The 24,248-nt window shown below is 45.1% G+C and overlaps 1 protein-coding gene across 1 annotated transcript; it reads left to right on the forward strand.

Moving 5' to 3' along the window:
* Positions 1 to 2,727: 2,727 nt before the first annotated feature.
* LOC8032748 (fidgetin-like protein 1) lies at positions 2,728 to 23,960 on the forward strand. The gene is made up of 15 exons (XM_029991913.3): positions 2,728 to 3,029; positions 3,123 to 3,199; positions 6,973 to 7,032; positions 7,140 to 7,222; positions 9,279 to 9,567; positions 11,604 to 11,647; positions 13,927 to 14,012; positions 15,459 to 15,609; positions 16,070 to 16,170; positions 16,951 to 17,030; positions 17,176 to 17,246; positions 20,278 to 20,439; positions 20,509 to 20,564; positions 21,388 to 21,652; positions 23,708 to 23,960. Exons 1-15 carry the CDS (start codon positions 2,875 to 2,877, stop codon positions 23,843 to 23,845), a joined length of 1,818 nt encoding a protein of 605 aa, XP_029847773.2. The 5' UTR covers positions 2,728 to 2,874; the 3' UTR covers positions 23,846 to 23,960.
* The last annotated feature ends 288 nt before the right edge of the window (positions 23,961 to 24,248 follow it).

The following is a 24,248-nucleotide window of genomic DNA, read 5'->3' on the forward strand; positions in this document are numbered from 1 at the left end:
AGGTGTGTGAGGAGGAGTGGCAAATCCCGTGCGCCGACACCCGGGGTCCCGAGTGAACGATCGCAAAAGAGAGCGACAGAACACGAGAGAAAGAAGGCAACGTTGCCATGGTAAACGCGAAGAGTGAAAACTCTCAGCAATATAAACAGTCATAATTTAACGTTGTAAACTAAATTCTGAGCCATTCCAACGCTTGTAAAAAGCAATAAAGTCATTACGCTGCATTAACTTCTTCCCTTCCACTGATCTCAATGACAATTGCTGGATCGCGCTTGCCGCTCCCGCAAGTGAAGCCACCGGACTTCACTCGCTTGGGATACGATTTGCCGTTTTTGCTAGCCTTTGCTGCGGTTTTCCAGCGTGCTGTGGACACGTTTTCTACTCGTTCGTCGTCATTCGCCGAAGAAGTTTTTTGAAGACTCTGTGTATTGTTGAGACTTGCCGTCGTGAACACGTGGAAAATTTTACGAAAGTGCAGTGTCGCAGGAAAAAGGCACAACGCGTCGAAAGGAAGGGCTGGCGGCGTGTTCAAAGCTTCCTTGGCACGCCGAAGTGCCGTGTCTCTGTGCCTTCGCACGCTTGGATACCGACCAAGAACCGACGCCGTGTGGATGTGTTTTGCGAGTGCAATGTGCGTGAAGCCGTATCAAAAGGTACAACTCGTCGAAAACAAGTGTCGCCGGTGTCGCGGCGTGATCAAAGCTCCCTTGGCACGCCGAGTGATGCATCGCACGCTTGGATACCAGTCAAGAATTGACGCCACGCCAAAGTTCTGAACGTGTGTCGCGCGTAGAAGCCTTTAGATCATTTATATATATCGGCCACGGAGTTCTGGATCGTCCAGCTGTTCCGGTGAGTTGCTATCAATAAAAGGGAGAGATCTGTACGTGTTCTTATGTACTATATTAACCATGGCTATGTCCCAAATCTACTCTAATAGATTCCGTGGGAGCACGAATAGGGCAACGTTGTGGAGCCAGGGGGGTTTTCGAAAGCAAAAGTACAAGACGGCGAGAATGAAAATCTTTGAAGCGCGGCCGATATGGTCGTGTGCAACCTGCTGACCAATTACGATTAGGCGAGCCGCGCTCAAACGTCAAGTGCAATTAAGTAGGTTGATAATAAGCCAGCACTGATCAGTGATGAGGAGCTGTTGTGCACGGTATTGTGTAAACCGTCTAAGGACGAAAAAAAGACGTACCTTCCCCCCATCTTCCGTCGCTAGTGGATTAAGCTCGTTCCTAAACCGCGAGGGGAAAAGACGCTGATCCAGAGGCACGAACAGCTTCACGCACATTGCACTCACTAGACACATACACACGGCGTCGGTTCTTGGTCGGTATCCAAGCGTGCGAAGGCACAGAGACACGGCACTTCGGCGTGCCAAGGAAGCTTGGAACACGCCGCCAACCTTCCTTTCGACGCGTTGTGCCTTTTTCCTGCGACACTGCACTTTCGTAAAAATTTCCACGTGTTCACGACGGCAAGTCTCAACAATACACAGAGTCTTCAAAAAACTTCTTCGGCGGATGACGACGAACGAGTAGAAAACGTGTCCACAGCACGCTGGAAAACCGCAGCAAAGGCTAGCAAAAACGGCAAATCGTATCCCAAGCGAGTGAAGTCCGGTGGCTTCACTTGCGCTGCAGCGAACAAGCGGGGAAGCGCGATCCAGCAGTTGTCATAGAGATCAGCATGGAGAATAGAAGGGTAGGAGAGGGCATGACGTCAGCCGCGTAACCTCCATAAGCCATGCTCCGTTGACGCCTCGCCTCTTTCTCATTTTTTTCCTCACTTACCATGCCAACGTGACCACATCACGTGACCATAGCTAGCCTTCGTCTTGCTATGGGGTACTAGAATACACCACAGTCTAGCCTTCGATGTGATAAAACCTACCGGACGGAGCGCGCGCAAGCCTGCAAAGAGTCCTTCTACAAGCAACCATCCATCTCACACGTGACATGTCACGCGCACCAATCGCCAGACAGATCTGCGGTCACGCTGGGCACAAAATCGTTTAAACTTTTTATGACTAGGCTTCACCAATATTGCAGCGTGCCCTCTCCTAGTACTTCTAACCTCCTTGGAGATCAGTGTTCCCTTCTGTCGAAATCTCGAAAATCTGGTGGTTGCGCAGTTTCGTATTCCTCAACCGCGCTTACCCGCGCCGCACTGGCAAAGCCGGGTATGTGGTTTAGTTTAGCGTTAACGCGAGGCCGTACATCTGCGCGTTATGCAAAAAGAAAGCTTCGAAAGGAACGCGAATATCTTTCCACCGGTAAGTTCTTGGATTGTTGAAGTTCACGAAACTGCTCTGATGATGTAACCGTGTTTGGGACCCCGAGGGTCTGCCTGCATGATCCGCCGCTTGCGGCAGCCAGAATGTATGGGAAAATGGCGGACCTTTTCCTCTAGAGTTAGTAAAAAGTATGTATGGTCTCTATGGCGCAAGTAAGCTCCGCAAAGTATCGCCGGTATCGCCTTTTCGCAACTGAAGGTACCGGACACGAACGCCAAACGTGTGAACCAGCCAAACCTCACAAACGCGTGATGTAACAACATTTCGAATATAAGCCGCAATGCTTCGAATTGCAAATGTTTTATTATTTTGTAAAGTCATAAAATAAATTATAAATAAACTTATATTTATTTTAATTTGTAATTACTATTTTTGACATCTAAACATAATCGGCGGAGTCAGTTAAGTTTTCAGAGTTAAAACTTGTTCGATGTTGGAAACCAAGGTATGATGATGGCGCGCAACTGAAACAGCAGACGGCGAGCACACAAACGTGATGTTACCAGTCTCTGCTGATATTCTCCCAGCTTTTCATAATTATCTTGCTTCGATCATTATCTTAACGAAAGAAGATGTTTCCAAGTGGTTCCAACAAAGACGACGGCTTTACCGCGTCAGCTTTCAAGCGCGTTTTGATGAGTGTGGGTGACTTCGGGAACGACGACTTCTCCATCGATGCGGTTCGGCGACTACACAACCACGTAGAATTCGTTCGCAAGTCCGGGACGTAAGTTGAAAAATTCGAACCGAAGAAAGGGTTTGTTTAAATTCGTGTTATTTGACTTTGAATTTGACTTGCTCGGCGGTTTGGTTCTTACAGGATATCTGGTCCTTGCGCGAAGTTGTTATCGGACTACTTCACCGAGAAGGCGAACCAATTCGTCGACAGCGCTGGAGGTAAGTGTAGTCCGCTATCTTGGACGGGTTCGAAGGCAGTGACAATAAAAAGGTTTGGTGATTATTCCGTCACTAACGTGATGAAAACGACAGAAAGAAGTTAAGTTGCCTCCCCCCCCCCCCCCCCCCCTCCCCCTCAAAGCGCGCGCTTCCTGCCTTCGTCAACGCTCCGAAGTCTCGTGAGCCTCGAACGTGCACTTTCAGCCAAAGCACGGTAGAAGCTAACGAGCGCATGCCGGAAGCCGGGCGTCCGAAGGAGACGCCCTGCCATTCTCATCTTGACAGGGATCCAACCAGCGTCTCCGGAGGCGCTGACCCAGCAATCACATTCGTAATCAAACAATGAGTGTATACTCCTTCATGAGTAAAGCTATATGCACTCCGGAGTGCACTTCGGACGGAAATGGCTATACGCACTGCGCTAAACTCGTATAAAACAAATGGTCACAATGAGTTTTTTGAGCAATGTGGCGCGAATGAGACGTTTCCACGTGTGTTTGTGGAGTGCTCCAACGCCTATCTCTTCTGGGACGAGATGAGGAAGGATCTCGGCGTCGACTTTCCAATAGACTGGCACGTCTTTAGATACCTGGACGTCGAGGGGACAGATACGGCTTCGTCCATGGCGCTTCCGTCCATGGTGCTCCTGGGGCTCCACGACATCTGGCTAGCCCGCTCGGCCATGGTAGAATGCCACACCAATGCCAGGCCGACGTGGGACTATTTTACCTCCCACTTCAGATGGCTTCTATCCATCGCGGCCGAAGGCATGATCCAGGTATGCCAGGAGTGGAGAGCAATTGAGGAAAGGCTGGAGGCTCGGCGACTCCGACATGAACGCATTCGACTCGTCTAGGGCCGGAGCCGCGCCCACCGCTGCTAGCGACCGTCACACCATCTAGGGGATGACGCGCCGGCGGCCACTTCCAAGACCGTCACCCCTTTCAGGCACACATTGCAACCAGCACCCCCTCCCCTTCTCCCCTTTCCGTTCCAACCGCTAACCGATTTAAAATGGCATAGCATAGGGGTTAAGGTCACTTGCTTTATACGCAAGTGGACGCAGGTTCGATCCGCGGTGGGCCTACTTTTTTTTTCTTTTTTTCTCGAACATTTTGTTCTGTCGAGGCATTTGGCAATATTTACGACATTTCTTTTTTGCGACAAACACTAAAGAAAATGAATATTGTCGACGAAACTTCGCAGAACTAAATGGTATGGGACTCCCTTTCCGGAGGTGCGATCGGGGACAGCGGGGCTTGGGTTGCCGGCTGGGTGCCGCAATGCGGCGTGTACGGGTTAAGTTTTGTAATTAGCAGCCGCACACTGTCGCCGCAAAGCGGCGTGAACACAGGCGGGGGCTGTGTTAACGAGCTCCCCGGTGATACACGCGCCGTTCGAAAAAAGTGACCCAAATGGCATGAGCTCTCCGCAGAGTGCGTATAGCCATTTCCGTCCGAAGTGCACTCCGGAGTGCGTATAGCTTTACTCATTACTTATAGCTCCCCGGAAGTTACGGCGTTCGTTTGCTGGTGGCAAGGCATGCGAGCTGCCCTTTTTCCCTTCCGACTTCTAATGTGCACGCAACAACTTCATTTTTTTTTTTTTTTTTTTTTTGCAATTTGATTTTGGTTTTGGCATGACACTGGTAGTTATTTAATTGACACGGAGTGTTCATTTATTGTGAGAGAGGTATTTAAGGGAAAGGGAAAAAGTGGTTACATGCTGAAGGTGGAACCGTAAAAAAAAAAACTGAGTGTTTATGCATTTACAGAACACAGTTTCTAAAGTGCCGTCCGACGGCGCTTTACTCTCACATTCGAGTGCCAGACACAAAGAGTGAGAACGAAATCTGAAAGTTGGAAAGGGCGGGATTTCTCAATGTTTACGTGTGTTACCGTATGCAGTTTGTTTTCAACAGCGAACATGTGGCATGTTTTGCAAGTTCTGGCTATGTCTCGTGTCAGCGTGCAGAAACTGCACAGAGTGTTTGCTGTATTTATATGGAGTTCAACCTGGGAGCGCTCATCACGCACAAATTTGTTTCGCTCAGTTCAAAGTGGTGGGCTGGGTTTGTTCCACTTGTTTATTCGTTAAATTGTGTCGTGATTAATGTTTCTTCGTGATCAAAAAGGTTTGTTTTTGTGTACTCTAATTCGGGTCAGACTGCGAAATGTGTTGCCCGAGTTTGTAGTCTCGTCAAGTGACAGTATTTGTACGAGTATTCGAGGTTACTTGCGTGAAGTGGTGCTTTTTTTTAGAATGTTGAAAGTGTGTTTTTCCCTAGAGTTCCTTAGCTTTTGTGACCTAGAAGAGATTTAGTGGAGGTGTTACTGCTAGTCCCTTTGTATAGATCACTGTGCTCTAATGAGCCTGGCCAGGATGTGCTCAAAAGGGTTAAAATAGTGATGGTAAAACCAAGTGTTAAGTATTTTTTCTTTAAACTACATTGCAGTGTCCTGCCTGTTAAGTCATGAATGGAAGAGAAAGGGTTCCATGTCCCATGATCAACTGTATTCTCTGTAAAAGACCAGAGACTGTGGAGCATGTATTCATAGAATGTTGGGGTGCGGTGTTCCACTGGGTCATCCTCCAGTGCACACTTAAGAAAGAGTGCCCCTTGACCATGCATGGCATTCGTTTTTTGTCAGTTGAGGACAACGCTCAAGTCCCCTACGACATGTTCACAATACTTAGTGTACACAGCATTTGGAAGACTAGGATGGTTGTGCGTCATGCGGACGTGAACGTCCGCGAAGTCAGAGTCAACTTCGTTGAAAGTGTCGCGTATATTCATAACTTATACCAAGCACAACCTGAACCCCCCGATTGAATGCCGGTTTTGAATTAATTAGTGCAGCAGAAGAAATTTGAATGTATTCGCGTCTGCCAAAATGAAGCCGACATGTTTCAGCCTTGTTTTTGGTGTGAGTGTTATGTGAGGTTTGTTCATGTCAATGCAGGTAATCAAGAAAAAAAAAATGTTTTAATGGCGTAAAGGGTTAGATGCCTGGCTAGTACTTTATGGTCTCACAAATATTTAAGTTCAATATCATCCTTAAAAAAAAAATGCTTTTTTTTTTTTAGAAGATGTTGTTCAGAAGATTGTAAAATTTAAACTAATTTTTTTTTTTTTTTTTTTAAATCACAATTGCAACACTTGAGAGAGTGGAACTTCGGCAAATTTGAGAAGATTGTGCACCTGCATTGCACAGGCATAAACATACATAAGAAAGCATGCTGCTCACTCTTGTACCGTTTGTCTCCCTCGCATTTTATGTTAATACAAATTGTCGGCGAGCAGCTGATGGAACACATGTCAGAATAAGCATGACTTGTGCTCAGCACTTTTGGACGGCACTTGAATGCATGAGTGGAGTGCCGTCGGGTGGCTTCAAGACACAGCGTTTACATAATTTCCGAATTATATAGTCAAAATTTAAAAAAAATATAGGAAAAGGTAATTACTGATAGGATCGTAATTCTAAGGCTATGCACGTGCAGTCGGGAAGCGAAAGCGTTGTTCAAAACAGCATGCCTGCAGGCTTGTAGCAATGGCTTCGCTCGCATTTATGGTGAAGCAAAGTAAGGTAGTGCTTTATTCTAAAAATAAAATGACCGGACAAAGATTAAAACTTCTTGGAATTGTTTTCAAGAGATGTTAGCACTCACCTAACATGATATAATCCAAATTATTTAAGCATGTTTTGCGGTGTCTATCTCATAAAATAAATAGTAGCATTAAAAGTTTTTATTTTATTTTTACCTTTTAGGATTAAATAACTTTTCCAGTGGGGCCATCCATTCGTCAAGTTCAACAGGCCGACAGAACTGCAAGTAGTAATATTACACATATTTTTATTTGAGCATGCTCCAGCCTCTTGCAAGGCGAGAGTGTGTGGCAGTCTGCCTTCACATTTCCACTAGTTCTGATCAACAGATTCGGACCAATGGTGCTCCCGGCTGTCCACACTGACGGACGAGGAGCTTGCACAGTTTTTGCCAGCAAAAAATGGGCCACCGGTAGGTCGTATTCAATCAAAATTATGACGCTCGGATTTCTTCAACATCAATATCTGTGCAGTCTTGAACCGAAATTCGGAGCTCATAAAACATGGCGGAAGTGATTGGCGGGACGCTGCAAAACCCCAAAACATCACTCGTACAGCAATATCTCTAACGGAGGGCCACATTTTCTGGAAAAAGAGTGCACGATTCACATGGCCGACGAGACTTGTAATGTTGCGATTCTCAATCTCTCTCCTCTTGGCTTCGTACCCTCGAGCTGGTGAACCGAAGCGAGGAGGAGAGTAGCGAGGCCGCCGCTTCTCATTCTCAATTGTTCCGGGAGGATCATGGCATTGTAGTCCTTGCTTGATCGCACCCTTCTTTTGCAAAAAATACGGCCATCCGTTTGAGAATTCGATGTACGAGTGATGTTTTGGAGTTTGTAGCATCCTGTTCAACATTTCTGTGGCCTTATTTTGTGAACTCCAAGTTTCGATTCAGCATCCCTAGGGGTAATGTAACAAATTAATGTGCTTTCAGTACATACCGCTTATAATTATTCCATGAGATTCATAACCCATAAAACGTGCAATAAGTTTTTTTTCTTCTTTTGTCCATGCAATGGCAGTTGGAAAAAAAAAGATTTGAGAAAAACGAGCCGCATTCACCCATTTAAAGACCCTTTCTGAAATTGTGAAATCACTCATAAATTATGCGCAGCCACCATTAGTTGGTCTCATCGCTTCTGGCATGAAGCTCGTGATCGGTTCAGAGGTGACGAAGCGCTCGTGTCCCGTGCGTGTTCACAGTGCATGACCAACGAATGGCGGCCATACATAATTTGCATCATTTCGAAAATGGTCTATTCGCAGTCAGAACAAGCGGCCACATGATCTGGAGCCGATTATATGCTGCCAATGTTAATCATATAACCACGCACTGGGCAAAGCACAGGGCACACACGCTGAGTTCCTCACACTTAAAAAATTGGGCTATTTCAGTCATAGCAGCGATTGGGAGCGAGCCACTACCCAAATGCATGTTGAGGTATTGTTTGTCAGAAACCCAAATCGAATACTCGCTCAGTGCTTGTGTCGCCTGTATGAGGCGCATTTAACTGCGGAAATTGCAAAGCTCAGTGTCGAAATCCTGGGGATTGCATTGTTGACAATGTCAACAGTGCGATCCCCGCAATTTCGTCATCAAGACTGACAAAGTATAGACTGAAAGAAGTCATCCACTTATATTCTTATAGTTATGTGGCAACAAAGAAGCTTTTTGGTCAGTATCGTTGCATGCGGGCGTACTTGGGTTCCACCAGAGCCAGTGCGCTTGTGTAAATTGAGAAACATTTCTACCCAATATCGTTGCACGGCCCCTCTAACTGTTCAGAATGTAAACCTCTAACGCTCTTGATTTCGATACTTCACCGGCTGTATCAGCTTTTGTCTAGCCATTGAAAACATCTGCCGTTTATTTCTTGTTGCGACACAGAGCAAGTCAATGATTGATTTTCTAGTATCACAGCTGGGCCAGTGATCTCACCCTGCTACATCTGGCCACCGATTTATTTGAGTTTTTATTCGGACATACCGCTGGTTTTTTGTTGAGAGCTGAGGCAGGTGTGGGTTTACCACAAGTCATTGGTGAGGCAATAAAAACACCTTTGGATATAAAATGTACAGGGATATGGTACAATGATAATGCACATACCAGAATAGCATAAAATTATAGCCCATCACAGTGAAGCACATACTGACGTTCATTGCAGGAAGGTAGTACAAAATGACAGCATTGACGAGATACAAAATATAGAATGTTGATATTAAACAGTCTAAGAATTATTTTTAAACTCTCGGGAAATTCTACAGCGCTCTTACAACTTGCGACCTCTTGTGGAAGCCGGTGCCATCCTTCAATACTGAAAACTTTCTTTTTGAGCATGAGTGCACCTGCGTATGTTGCAGTAGTAGCGAGGTCAGCTTAGATACATGGCCACTCTATCGATTGCTCACTGAGACCTTGAAATTAATTTTTCTAACAACGACAAATTTTGCCTTTTAACTTCCAGGACCAGCAGCCATCAATCGACCGGGACTGCGAGTCCTTTATTGAACGAATGAAACGCAAGGCACCTGCCTCGAAGAAGGTTATTCTTCATCGTGGGGTCAGTTCTGCTTCAGACAAGACCTTGGTTAGCACAGTGCACGCAGCTGCTCCACTGAGACAGCAGCCCAGGCCAGCCACAGCGAGAACCATGGAGGTGCAGCCCAAGTTCCAATCTAGAAATGGCAAGAGTGGCGGCCGTAGTGGCTGGGACGGAGATGGGCCGAAGCAACAACCATCCGAATCCGCCCCAGGTAACTCTATATGGAGACAGTGCTTGGCGTGCGTGGGTATGTGCCTCATCTGTCTGGGCTACTGATGGGGGGTGGTTTGTCTCAAACGATAAACTGTAGCTGAAGGTCGGCTAAGCAGCTGTTAGTAGAAAAGGCCTGATATCGAGAGGTTACAAATTTGGAGAAGAGGCAGAAGAGCTTTTATTCCTTCCCCATTTTTTTTTTCACCTTTTCTTTTTGTTTTTATTATGCTGGAGTGGAACGTGGGAAAAAAGCAGACCCTTGTTGTCCTTTTCCTGCACTTTAGGCAACCTTTTTGGAAAGGGTCAGTGAGAAGTGTATGAGGAAAAAATGAAAGCCGTTTACAATTCCCTGTAACGCCGGTTAGAGCGCAGCTTTTGAGGAGGAAGATGGAAGCGTACTGAGGGATAGGTGACTCCTTGAGGTCACGTGACCTCAAGGGGGTCACGTGACTTCAGGGGGGGTCACGTGACCTCATGGGGTCACGTGACCTCAGGGCGTCACGTGACCTCAAAGAATCACGTGACTTCAAGGGGTCACGTGACCTCAGGGGGTCACGTGACCTCAGGGGGTCACGTGACCTCAAGGGGGTCACGTGACTTCTGCGGTCATGTAACTTCTGGGGGTCACGTGACTTCAGGGGGTCACGTGACCTAAGGGGGTCACGTGGCCTTGGGGGGTCACGTGACCTGGGTGGGTCACGTGACCTCGCGGTTACGCCGACGCCGACGCCGCTCAAGCCGGAAACGGGCCCCTAAGAGCTGCGCTCTAAAAACTATTTGTATACCGTAATATCCCGAGAAAAGTCCCATCCTCAAAAGATAGCCCACCCTGATTTTCGGCACGATTTTCTATTCTAATGGCTTCAATGGAACTCTATTTTGCACATCGAAAGTTAAGCCACCTTGTATTTTTGCCTAATATGCTCTCGGTTTTAGGTGGACTATCTCGGAATATTACGGCAGTTACCCGTATAAATGTGTATCAGCTAAGCATGCTTTACGGCGAAGCTGTTATACACTAGGGCCTGGGAAAAAATGTGTCCTCGCATGTCGACAGAAAACTCCCCATTAATCGTGGCAAGTAGGAATAAATAAAAACAAAAAGAGGGGTCAAGTAGGAATAAATAAAAACAAAAATAGGGGGCAACCAGCATGAGTCAGCCTTCCTTGGCATTATTAGATAGTGAGGTCCTGATCCCTTCTTATCATCGCCAGGCATCATCCTCGAGGTCTTTCTAGAAGTCGTCTTTGAGGTTGTCTGGGAGGTCGTCCTATGCGTCGTCCTCTAGACATCGTCCTTGAGGTCGTCCTAGACATTCTTCTCGAGGTTGTCCTAGAAGTCGTCCTTGAAGTCGTCCTAGAAGTCCTCCTTGAGGTCGTCCTAGACGTCGTCCTCTAGGCATCGTCCTAGACGTCGTAAAGATAACAGCTTCACTGGTCCTCCATCTTCACGGGAAGTGGAAGGGCTGTACAATTTCTTTTCTTCAAACTTTTTAATTGGACAGCCATAAAGGAGTCACTCGATACTCTTTCATTTTGCTTTGTCTAAAAAAAAAAGTGGGACATTTCTTTTTTTAAAGCTTGTATAGAGCTTGTTTTACTTTTCATTAAATATTAAATTTTTCACTAAATATTTCATGTCTGATTTAAAAAAAAAAGCTTTAGGAATTTAACAACTTTAAAAAATCTTAATTATAATCTTTTTTTTTAATATAGTTAAAAGACATTGAGTTGTGCACTTTGGATTTAGACCATTTTGAAGTTTTTGTAGAGAATTCATGCATTGTCAGCATTCGTGTCTTGTAGAAACTTTAATAGCAGCAAAACACAATTTTTCTACAATATTTCTTTGGCTACCTGTAGGTGCTCTGTTGCAGCTCACAGATAATGTTTCAAAACAGGTAAATGAACCGAAAGGCTGGTATTGCACGACGTTTTCAGCATGTTTCTGGTGTACTTACGAGATGTAAATAATAGTTTCTTTTCTTATTTTACAAGATGCGAAAATTGCTACAATTTTTTTGTGTACTACAGGACAGACTGCTGCCCCAGCTTTCATGACAGCCAGGGAACAACTGGCAAGTACACTGTCTATGCTGCATACTTTAACTATAACAATAGTCAATGATACCCCTTGCCATCGACCTGCAATGGAGACCCATGTCCAGTGGCGTAGCTGGGCCATCTGGCACCCGGGGCCCTTATGTCTTTCGTAGACCCCCGATTCCCCCATTCACTCCCCGAGATCGCAACCAACCAATAAAGCGGGGGGGGGGGGGGGGGGGGGGTGCCATGTGTTACCAGGGGTGGCACCCCCTTGTGGCTGGAACGCCTGGTACCTGGTACCCAGGACCCCCCGCCCCTCCCCCGATTGCTACGCCACTGCCCATGTCACCTTATTGGCTCTCGGGCATATGTGACAGCCTACAGGTGCCTAGTCGGGTTCCAATGATTTTGGTTGCATACTAAAGATTCACAGGGGGTCTTAATGAATGCTGACTCTTTTATGAGGTCATGTCAATGTCTTTTATTCATTTAAAATGTAAAGCCTAAAAATTTTGTTTAATTTGCACAATAGGGAAGTAATTTAGTAGTTGTGAAGTATTCAGCATGTACACTAATGCTTTGAACCTATTGTAGATGGTTAGCAAAAATCGGTTTCGCCACATATCGCGCTGCAATTTACTACGGAGGTGCGGTTAGGTGGTGGAAGCTTAGAGTGAAAATATGAACAGACAAACTTTTCTCTTACGAAAATTAAAAAAATAAAAATTTGTTTGGGGATTTTTGCTGCGGCATTCTCTGAGGACGTCATGACCGAGATTGTCTAATAGTTGTATCTGCCGGTGACAGATATCGGAAGTGTCGAGCGTGCCGGTGCTGAGCTTAGCAGACAATCTCCAGAAACTTTTCGCTATGTCGGTGCGCGTCTCTCTCATTTAAATTCTGCGATAATTTATTCATTAAAAAAATGAGCTTAATAAGAAAATAGGAATTTAAATCCGTCATGGCTCCCCATTTCTGGTGTGGAGATGGTCAGAGATGATCCCACGAAAGTAGTGCTCTCGTGTCTCGCAATGCACCATCTTTCGGGGGCACATAAAACTAGGCAAGCACAGTCGTGACGTCGTCTGCAAATGCCGTGGCAAGTAACCTAAAACAGTTTTTTTTAACAAAGTAAGTTTTTTGTTTATATTTTCAATCAATGATCCCATCACCTAGTCACACCTCTGTAGTAAATCCCAGCGCGATACGTTGAGAAATTGTTTTTTTGCGGATCTTTTAAAATTGGTTAGAAGCGTTAGTGTTCATGCTGTAGTACCTGTTTCTAATATCAAGCTATCATAATGTGCAGTCATGAGTGCTGTAGAGGTAAGGACAAGACTTGCTTTAGTGTTGCCTCAGTACTCACCCAGGTACAATGGTGGTGCTGAGTTGCCACCTTATAACAATAAAGCTAGTACTTACCAAAGTCCAGTCATAGTACAGTGTACAGTCATGTCTCATTAATATTGACACCTTCGTTCCCTCCAGAAAAAGTTGCCCATAATGTGAGTTCTCCCTACCCAGTTCCTCCTCGAAATTTTTGTCTATAGGGGTTTTCATAATAAAGGGATAAGCCAACAATTTTTTCATGGTTGCTGATGTGCCTGAGTATTGGCTCAACACGCCGATAGACACAGCTGTACCAGTTCCCCAAGTATTGTGTGGAAAGAAAAACATTTCCCAAAGTTATTGAATTTTCAAATTTCGTCTTCATGTTTCTCAAATTGGGAGCCCTTGCTGGCAACATTAAAGTGTGACGACAGAAATGGTACAAAGTGGGCAGTAAGCCATGTTCCCTACTGAATACAAGACGTTTGATGGTGGGAAAAGAATGCTTGGTAGCTGATTCACTGAGAAGCACGCAAAAAACACTCGACATACTCTGTTTAAAGACTACCTGCACGACCTGAAAGTCTATACCATTTGTGACGTTGCACCACTGGAGAGTGCGCGCATCTTCATTTATGGTTTTCTCAATTGCTGTTTTGAATTTGGAGAAAATAAAAAGCATAACGTGAAGACTAAAGGCTCTGTAGTCAGAAGATGCAATTTGTTTGGGTAGCTCAAGAAACGGCCGGAGTACCCTTTTAACAGGCTCCACATTGGTGAGACAGCTGTGCTAGGCTAGACTGGCGCTATTCTAGTACACTGTAGTCATTACTCTACACCATGATGGACATTCTCAGGAGTTTGTAAAAAGGCGTGTCCCAATCACGTGGGGCAGCTGGTGCCACAGTTGTTGATGAATTTTCATATATGTAGATTGTACTGTTATATATGGTGAACTTGTTACTTGCTTTTCTTGCCACAGATTAAAGAGCAGCAAAAATCGCACTCTGGAAGAGATGGTCTCCCTGCTCGCAGCATTGGTTCCTCTTCCAAAACGCTGGGTGGAAAGCAAGTTTTTTTGTTTTGTTTTTACCTCGCAGCGTGTTATGAACTTAAAGACAAGTGAATAGTACCTAAATTTGTGGGTGTTGAGCAACTGTCAGATTTAAAGCACGGCAGAACGTTTCCATGGGGAGCGTTTGTCTGCTATTGTTGCTGACAGTTTTAAAAGTGCAGAGTGTACAGAACAGCTGTCTTGCCTCCAGCACATTTGTTATTTCATTTATGTTCTGGCATTGTATGAGCTCCGAGTGTGTATGTGCAGCCAAGACACTGAGGGATAAAGACGTCGGTGCCTGTGAAAAGCATGAAGATATCAGAAGCTGGTAGGAACTAGGAAACAAACCTTGGATCACTCAGAGACAAGTAAATGTCTCTTCGAACTTCAGAAACAGGAATCTGCTGAATGACTGCCTTGATTTGTTTGTTCATTGCAAGACCTAGAAACAATATCAAGGCCTAGCACTAAAATACTTTTCAAAGAAAAATTTTAACTCGCTTGAGCGGCTATCGATTCTCTAGATCAGTGGTTCTCAAATGGGAATCCATGGACCCTTTGGCGTCTCTGAAGGCCTTCTTGGGGTTCCCGAAGCCCTCGACCATCAATCGAGCCAAGCAATAAACCTTTTTTTTTTTTTAATTATTAGTGCTGGCTGTCCCACAAAGGTAAATAGACCAAACCATATGCACTGAGTGAATAGGGTTGATTATTCTCTGTTTGAAAGCTACAGAGTTGGTTTTCACGTATTTAGTTTTCTTCGCTTTTCCTTTTGTCATTGTAACCACTCAATACTGCCCCCTCCCCTCGGTGGAAGGGGTCCCCGATCACTCCCGCCAATCCAGAAAGGGTCCATAAAACATCAGTGGCTGAGGACCACTCTTCTAGGTTGATGTTACAGTGTATAGAATTTCTGGAATTCAGCATACATAGTGCACCTTTATTCCTCCTGCACAATGTAAACGATGTGTACCAAAAATATTAATTAAAGAGATGGCCCATACACTATCAAACCAGAGCATATTATTGTATGCATATTTTTACAGCTGCCACTGCCAAATGTCTTTCTTTTTTCTATTTTTTAAATTTCACAGATGGCAAAATGTTTTAGTGCACTCACAAAGGCATTTTCTGCAGACTCATTTGCAGTGAGTCTAAAGTTTTTAAAAAGGTGGACGTGATTGCATGTTATTCTACACACCGTATATTGTTCCGAGTCCTGTATTTCTACTGTACTAGCAGATTATGCACAAGACTGACTATGGTATACTGCCTTGACTTTGAATGAATACGACACGGTTTATTGAATTTAACAAAACCGACTTTGTACAACGGCCATTTTTAATTATTGTTCCTGTGCAGAGTGCACATTTTAGTTTTTGCATGCTGTCAAAAGAGTGCCAGTTTTCCGTGAGTGTTTGTTGTGACTGTGAGTGTTTTCTGTGATCGCCGTACAGAAGAACGCTCTCGAGCCGATTTGTCCTGCCCCTGGCCCGTGCCGACACCGACACGGGAAGCTCATCCGGCGGCCTTTCTGGGTGCAGTTCCGATCTGCCGGATGAACTCAAGAATGTGGACCCTAAGATGGTCGAACTCATCCGGAATGAGGCGAGAACATATGCTTATGGAACTCTGTATACTTCAGGCTAATACTACACAGCAAAAGCTCCCATTGTTTCCTAAGACCTGTCCACACATTTACCGCAGTGATGACTGCGACCTGTATCGGTGCTCCTACGCATATGACCCTGCCTTTTCTTGCATACACAAACAACTCTGCGCTGAGTCAGCATTGACAGTAGCACTGGTGCGGGGCTGACTTTGCATTATCTCAGCACTGAGATGCATGCGTGAACTTGCCCTTAAAAGAAGAAAGGCAGCTTAGGATTTGGTTCGGGTCAGATCTGGCACTTCCAGTTTTCTGTATTTATATTTACGCTCGTAGTCGCCAGTGAAAGTGATGATTTTTCTTTCATACGAGTTTAAGTGGCATTTGCTGTCTCGGAAATGGCATTTATGTGTGGCCACGAAGGTTAATATACAGTTCTTTTTTTTTTTTTTGGCACAGATAATGGATCAAGGCCCAAGCGTGCACTGGGACGACATAGCCGGCCTGGAGTTTGCCAAGCAGAGTGTCAAGGAGATGGTGGTCTGGCCCATGCTTCGGCCGTAAGCACCTCTTGACTAGGCGAGGGCACACCTTGGCTTCCAGCATCGTTTGTAGCCAGTGCACGATATGTAGAAAAAATACATGGCTGCAAACTAAGGAGCTTTAGGCTCTACTGCACATAAGAACCTGTTGTACAGTGCAGTCCACTTATAACGATAATGAGAAAACCCAAAAATTCAATCGATTATCGTTGTATCTGGACTAGAAGCGGGGCGTTTCTAGTCTTGAAACTCTAGAAACTGATCGTTATAAGCAGTACATCGTTATATCTGGTATCGTTGTAAGTGGATCGCACTGTAGGAGTTATGTATTGACACTGAAGTTTCGTATATGATAGCATGATACTGACGGCTACATGTGAGTGCTGATGGGCCGAAAGAGATGATACACAGGAACAGAAGGAACAACTGACCGTTGTCTTGAAGCATAGAAGTATATGTCACTCCCTATATTTCACTTTTCCTTCTTTCCTTTCAATTTTTCTAGCTCAAAATTGAGTTACGTTGATAACACTCATTTTACTGTATTGAGGTTGGAACAAGCCAGAGTCCTTCAGGAGGTATCGCAAAGAAGTTCTTGAAACATGTAGTATAATGGTAGTGCCACGTTCTAGCAATATTTCGCAGCAGCATCTCTGGAGAAGTTTATTAATACTACAAAATTCGATCTGGCACTCCAGTGGTTGGAGTAGTCTTTTTTGAACAGCTGTATTGGGTACCAAGTACTAGTAGCCAAAGCAATTTTATCTTTACTTTTTGTTTATTTTCGTTTATTTTCAGAGACATTTTTACAGGTCTGAGACAGCCTCCCAAAGGACTACTCCTGTTTGGACCACCAGGCACAGGCAAGACATTGATTGGTGAGCTCTCCTGTACCATTGTACAGCAAATTTGGTGTCAGGGACTGTTTCTAACATGTCTGTAGGTCCCTTGACTTACAAGGCAGCATTACACTCTATAATTCTTATCAGTGGTGCTATCTTCTGTTCTTAATTACCTTAACAGGAAAATGTATTGCATCTCAAGCTGGAGCCACATTCTTCTGCATCAGTGCCTCATCTCTGACCTCCAAGTGGGTGAGTCTACCTTTGGCAGAGTCCTGCATAGCGGCTCTAAGGCCCGTCACTTTGGTCCTTGTTTGTTTTGGTGCTGTTTTAGTTATTATCTGAAGTCATCAACCAACTTGTCCCAATTTATAGTTCAGTTCCTGTCAAGACGTGCTATTAGGAACTATACCTAATGAAATGAGTACAGTTCTGGAAATTTAACCAATCAATTTTAAAACAATGTAAATTGTTTTTACTTACATTAAATAAGAATCACAGCAAGCGTGACTTCAAGCCGTTGATGGGGAAATCCAATTGCTGCATGAGCATGTGGCATGTGTAGGAAGTGAAACAGCACTCATTGATTGCTTTTTTGTGCGTGGGGAACAAAGTGTCGCAGTGCCGGCAACTGGTGTTGTAAGAAAGCGTACTTTAAGCGATGGATCTCGTATATCTCTCAAAAACGTACTATATCTCTCTGGCAGCCCTGTGTGAGACAATGTAGTGCTTCTCATTAAATTACATTCATACATGGGTTTGGTGTGTACTAGCTCTAACTGATCAACTCTAGCCAGGACTAGAGTAGACTGAAATTCATCATTTCAACTTGACTGGCAGTTCATTGGTTACCTTCTTGAGGTGTATGCTATCCTGCATATGTATTATGTAGCACGGGATTTCATTAGTCACTATTTCATTCTTTCGTTGTGTCAGCTGCTTCTCCTAACCCAAGCTTTCCTCCATCTTTGTATGATGCTCTTGTTGCACCCCCCCCCCCCCTAACCCAACCAACAATAAGGTCTGTGACACTCTATCCGTTTTCTGGCTATGCCTGCACTCCCTGCAAGCTCCATTAGTATTATTCTTTTCTTTTTTGATGTAGATTATGTTTTTTGTTTGCTTGAAAGGGGGTGCAAAGTTGCGAGTCGATATCACAAAAGCTTGGTCACGAAAGTGACATCACCGAAGTGACGTAAGTCAATGTCCGGCCACGTGACGTCACTTCTTCCACTAAATTTAGCAGGGAAACCAAATTTGTCCATAGTTCACGTGACGTCAGGTCATGTAACATCGATTGTTTCGCCAAATTTAGCGGGGAAACGGAATTGGTATATAGGTCACGTGACGTCAGGCCACGTGGCAATAATGTTCCAGCCAAATTTAGCGGAGAAACATAACTGGTATCTAGGTCACGTGATGTTAATTTTCCTGCCAACTTTAGCTGAGAAACTGAATTAGTCTGTAGGTCCCGTGACGTCAGGTCACGTGACTTCACTTCTACCCGAGCCACGGGCATTGACTTCTTGCACACCCACCGTCGTCGTGTGGCACAAGCCTGTGGACGTATCTCCAGTTGCCTCAAACAATATGTCTGGGACGAGTGGGCAACGCACGGCCTCTCATGTGCCGCCCCCCTCTCATTTCTTGTGCCGTCCACATATAGTTCTACGGAAATTTATGCAGCATAGTACACCTAAGCACTAGTGATGGGCCAAACTTTTGCCGAATCTAAAATTTGGTGCCGAATCTTGGGATTCGGCAAAGCCGAAGTTTTGCCTAAGTTTTCTAAAGATTCGGCAAACCTCGACATAAATTTATTGCTGCCAGGCTTAAAAGTTGATACCATTTCGTTTTTTCAAACAAAAAATGTCTTTTTTTTTTTTTTTTTAATGCATATTGACACAGTTGTTACTAAATCAGGTGATATTCTACAAGATAATTGTATCGCCGTCCTTTTTGTGTGTTTACTGGCAATTTTACAATGACTTTTTGCAGAAGTGATGTGACAACGAGGTAGGGTAGCAGTAGCGGGCACTGTCTTGATATGCGGGTTTCAGTTTTGAGGCACCATCAGCGCAAGTCTGCAAGTGCGTACGTTGTTAATTGAAATAAAGGCGGTAACGCTGTGTTCTTACTTTCTCTGGAAGTCACCATTTCGTGCATGTAAATAAACGCAACTGCTACTGAGCCTTTACCTGAAGAGGTAACAATATTATTGTAAAGATGCATGTTTTTTAATTTGAGTCACTTTACACCAGCTTTGCATGAAAGCGTACATCCCATATTCGCAACGTCTCATTTTTAACTTTTAAAATGCCGGTTTCTGATGTTAGGACACGCGCGGACATTTGGAAAGATGGGGAAAGTTAGGAATGTCGGATGTGCAAAGTTGAGGCATTATAGTTTTGTGTTTAGTTTTAAGCGGATAAATGAAAACCGCGAAATAACGCTAATTAAAAAGTAATATTGTTTTGTTTTGGCACAAACTATACTTTTGAGCCGGAAATAGAATTTCTAGCATTGCAAGGAGTGCTTTAAAGTACTTAAGTCAATGTTACAACTACAGTACCTCGTTCCATCACTGGAAAGATCAAATGAAAATCACATTATCCAGAATGCACCACCTCATTTGTCACTTGCGCAGTGGACTGCATCAATTCCTGGTCGATCATCTGCTCTTGGGCAGAAAATATTGAACCACACTCACAAAGGCTGACAAACACACAGTTACCATGTCGCCTACTCCGCACCTCGCCGTAACCGCTGGTAGTACTATGGTACTTACTACGCTGTATGGTGGTTTCCACACGACCGCACGGCATCCATTTGCAATTCATTGCCCCGTTGCGTTCTCGCAAGTCGCACGTGCGCAGACATTTGCTGAATTTTTGTTGAATCTTTGCCAAACTTTCCTTTAAAAGTTCCGCATGTGCCGAACTTTTCTGAATCTGAAGTTCGGCAGATTCAGTCCATCACTACTATGCACCAACCAATTTTTTTTATTTTGCCAAAGAAGTGTGGCAGCTTGTTCAAACTCGTATTGTTCATGATAGTGCTTTGACGAAACTGTTGTGTGGATGAACGATATTGGGAGGTTTCTTTATACTGTGCACGTTTTAGAGTATTCTTCTAATTCTTCTTTCTTGCCTTTAAGACAATCTTCTGTAATAGTATGGTAACCTAGTGCTTTCGAGCCTGGATGTTAATATGATGAAATTAAGCTTGCATTTATGTTGTTCCGAGTCAAAGTGCCAGCCCACAAAGGCGGTTTCTCCTGCAGGTCGGCGAAGGTGAAAAGATGGTGCGAGCACTCTTTGCCGTGGCGAGGGCCTGCCAGCCATCGGTTGTGTTCATCGACGAGATCGACTCGCTCCTTTCCCAGCGGAGCGAATCGGAGCACGAGTCTTCACGCCGGATCAAGACAGAGTTTCTCGTCCAGCTGGTAAGCTGACGCATTGGAAGTGTCTCCAAGAATGGTACCATTCACGGACTTGTCTCGCTTGGCCTCCAGGACGGAGCGAGCACCAAGGCGGACGACAGGCTGCTGATTGTGGGAGCTACAAACAGGCAAGGGACACATAGATTCGAACTAGAAAAACAGTGTGGCTATTTAGAAAATATGAGAAGTTTTGTGTTTGTGTCGCCGCTCAAATGACGTACCAAAGCCAAGGTAGGGGTTCACGAAGAGACTCAAGAAATTACCTTAATGATGCACTCTCAAAACGTCTCTGAGTACACTTTCCTGCAAGACACGGAGACAGCCAGTCGTGGTGATTAATAATCAGCAATTGAGGACGCTTGGAATATGATTTGATCTGAAAAATGCGATGTGCACAGGGACAAGGAAAATGACATTTTCCTTGCCCCTGTGCACATCTGCTCGTATTCCTAGCTTCCTCATTGGCTGAGATCCTTCTATCATTTGTCGTCATTGGTTCTCTCCTTGTTCTGCGGGAAAGTGAACTCGAACCTTTTCTAGAGCATAGTTTCTTTATGGCCAGATGCCTTGAGCTTGGTTCGTAGATTGTGTTTGACTTAAGATGCACTCCATGCTCCCGGCAACCAATATATTTTTCCTAGAGTGTTTGACTGTAGTTGTTATTATTTATTTGGCCATGGTGGGACTTACTTCCCAGGAAGCCAGCACTTCCTATTGTCAACTCGAACCATTGTAGGAAAAAAAAGAGAAACGTTTTGCCTGTGAAGATGTTTTAAAAAAAAATCTAAAAGCAGGATTTGTACCTTGTATATAGTACTCGTGAAATGTGCAGACTCGCAAACTTGTTGTGGTTTTAGAAGCAGTAAGCCAAGCTGGTGTAGAAATTTTTTTCTCATTCACGTAATGCTCTGCCAGTGAGTTAACGAAGGCCACTGGTGCATGTTCCTGCAGGCCGCAAGAGCTGGACGAAGCGGCACGCAGGCGTCTGGCCAAGCGCCTGTACATCCCGCTGCCTGGCGCCCCGGCCCGGCGCCAGATGGTCTCCCGGCTGCTGTGCGGGGTGCGGCACCGGCTGGACCCCTCAGAGGTGGAGGGCGTTGCAGAACGCACCCGGGGGTACTCCGGGGCGGACATGGCCCAGCTGTGCAAGGAGGCCGCCCTGGGACCCATCCGCAGCCTCAGCTTTGACCTGCTCCAGCAGATCACGCCTGACCAGGTGACCGGAGGGCATCATTCTACAGGGTGATTCAGGAGAGGCCAGGCTCTTTAAATCGACCGCAAAATTTTCTTAACCTATCGCACTACGACTTCGTGCAGCGTTGCCCACAGATGGTGCATTTTTTTTTTTGTAAAATTTGCAAAGAGCGAACTTACCTGAGGAAAAAGTAAAGAAAGAAAAAGGCTTAGCTCCTATGGAAACGCAGCGACGCCACCGGTCTTCAAACAACACGGCACCGTTTCGCACAGGAGACAAGAGATGGCGCAAGCGGTTGCGACGCCAACTGCCGCCAACAAACGAACATACGACGCCGAGAGCCGGCGTCTTTAGCAGACGAAGAACTGCAGTTCCTTGTTGTTACCGCGCCTGTTTTTGTTTCTGCGACTGTCGCCGCCTGCGGAACGTGCGCGACTTTTCAGTCGAAAAGATTGTCTGCTAAAGACGCCGGCTCTCAACGCCGTATGCTCGTTTGTTGGCGGCGTTCGTTGCGCCATCTCTTGTCTCCTGTGCGAAACGGCGCCGTGTTGTTTCAAGACTGGTGGCGTCGCTGCATTTCCATAGGAGCTAAGCCTTTTTCTTTCTTTACTTTTTCCTCAGGTAAGTTCGCTCTTTGCAAATTTTACAAAACAAATGCACCATCTGTGGGCAACGCCGCACAAAGTCGTAGCACGATAGGTTAAGAAACCGAATTTTGCGGTCGATTTAAAGAGCCAGGCCTCTCCTTGAATCACCCTGTAGGTAGTGTGCAGCTGGTTAGGTCTCCTGACTAACCGGGGGATTTGTTCATTTTAACCATTGTTATTGGTTATATGAGTGAACGACGACTTTGGGCTACTTTAGTATTTGCCACCCATATGGAAATCAGCAGTGCAGCACGATGCAAAATCCGGTCTCTGCGGGATGTGACGCACATTCTGCAATCCCCATGATGGTGGCTTCATGAATAGACCACACAATGTTTAGTGTTTCTACTTTTGCGTTTATGCAATTTCGGAAAAAAAGGAGTCAGTACTTCGACAAATTTCTTAACATTAGACCACTAGTATATCCTGTGAGAATTTGTGGGAAAATGCTTGCGGAATGACGTGCCATCTGTTCGTTTCCATGCTTTTGTTGACTCTCATTAATTCAAACTCCAGGAAGCCACAAATTTTGTAAAAAAAATTAATCTAAATATGATGCAAGATAAAATTATGATTTGCCATATGAATGGCAACACATACAAAGCAGATATTTGATTTTCTATACATGAGCCTACTGATCATAAACAGGTATGCCACACAAGAAACATTTGTGAAATCTGTGACATTAGTTTATTTATCCCTCAAAAACGTTTATCGTGGACTGTTTAGTGGCACGACAACTCAAAACAAAATTAAGTTTGTTCATCAGGCCAAGAAGTTGTCTAATGTGAACTCTTAAGCAGTTAGGGGACACATGAGTGATGAAAACGGGCACCGTGCGTCAGTCTTCATAGCAACTTGCGCGGATGCTGTGACGTGGACCTATGCCATGCCGCCACGTCAACGCGTCCGCGCAAGTTTATATGGACCTGTTTTCGTAGCTCATGGGCTCATGGTGCCCTGCTCGAGCCCCGTTGAGTACGCTTCTCACCGAATACCGGTACACTGCGGAGAAGCAACACCCGCGGAAGCAAGCTCTGCAGGTGTTTCCTCTCTGCAGTGCACCGGTGTTCGGAAAGAAGCACACTCAACGGGGCCGCAAGAACGTAAGACCATGAATTACACGAAAGCACCGTTCGAATTTAAGCGGCTTATGAATACATTAAAAGATAGAAGGGCAACCAATTTTTTTTTTATTTGTTTGTATTAATTAGAAGTACGAAATATCCGAGTTTGAATTGTTGCGAGCATGCTGTACCTTGGCAAGTGTGCCACATTGGGTTATGAACACATACTTTCAGACTTTGCTGTGGCCCAAGGTAAAACGAGGCATAAGAACTCCGACCGACTTTTTCTTCCCATTGTTGCGCTCTATTTTTCCATACCATTGAGTACTGGCAAACAATGTTGAACTCGGGATTGCTTCAAGGTTCGGCCAGTGGCCTTCGAGGACTTTGAAAAGGCCCTGTGTCAGGTTCGAGCCAGCGTGTCATCCACGGATCTGCATGCCTACGTCGAGTGGAACTCCTTGTACGGCAGCACCGCCGCCCCGGCCGTCTTCGACTAGCAGCGGAACGGAGGCCTATGACACCGGTTCCAGCGTTCCTACGAGAGCCTTCTTAAAGCAACACAATTTTTTTGGTCAGTTTGTACCAATAAAAGCTCTTCCACTCGTACCAGGACACCGCTGAATCTTTGTCCACTCCGACAGTTCGCCCTGCTCCGTTTCACTGCAAAAATTTTCTTCTGGCGGGGCTCAAGCAGTGTGTTTCTGTAGTCACCTACGAGTTAAAAGGGGGGGGGGGGGGGTGCAAAGATTTTCGGACTTCGGTCAAAAATTTGTGGAAGTGGCCCTCTGACACTTCTGCAGTAAAGAACAGAAAACCGATTTCGCCTGCATGTTCTTGTTGTTGTGTAAAAAAAAATAGATAAATATTGGCATCTTCGGCACCCTTCAACTCACTCTCAGT

This window comes from Ixodes scapularis, unplaced genomic scaffold (genome assembly GCF_016920785.2).
Source record: "Ixodes scapularis isolate PalLabHiFi unplaced genomic scaffold, ASM1692078v2 PGA_scaffold1__304_contigs__length_218370807, whole genome shotgun sequence".
NCBI lineage: Eukaryota > Metazoa > Arthropoda > Arachnida > Ixodida > Ixodidae > Ixodes > Ixodes scapularis.

Coding starts and splice junctions, on each gene's coding strand:
- LOC8032748 (XM_029991913.3), top strand. CDS start 2,875: ATGTTTCCAAGTGGTTCCAACAAAGACGACGGCTTTACCGCGTCAGCT. Junction 3,200..6,972: donor ATTCGTCGACAGCGCTGGAG/GTAAGTGTAGTC, acceptor TTTACCTTTTAG/GATTAAATAACTTTTCCAGT. Junction 7,223..9,278: donor CAGCAAAAAATGGGCCACCG/GTAGGTCGTATT, acceptor TTTAACTTCCAG/GACCAGCAGCCATCAATCGA.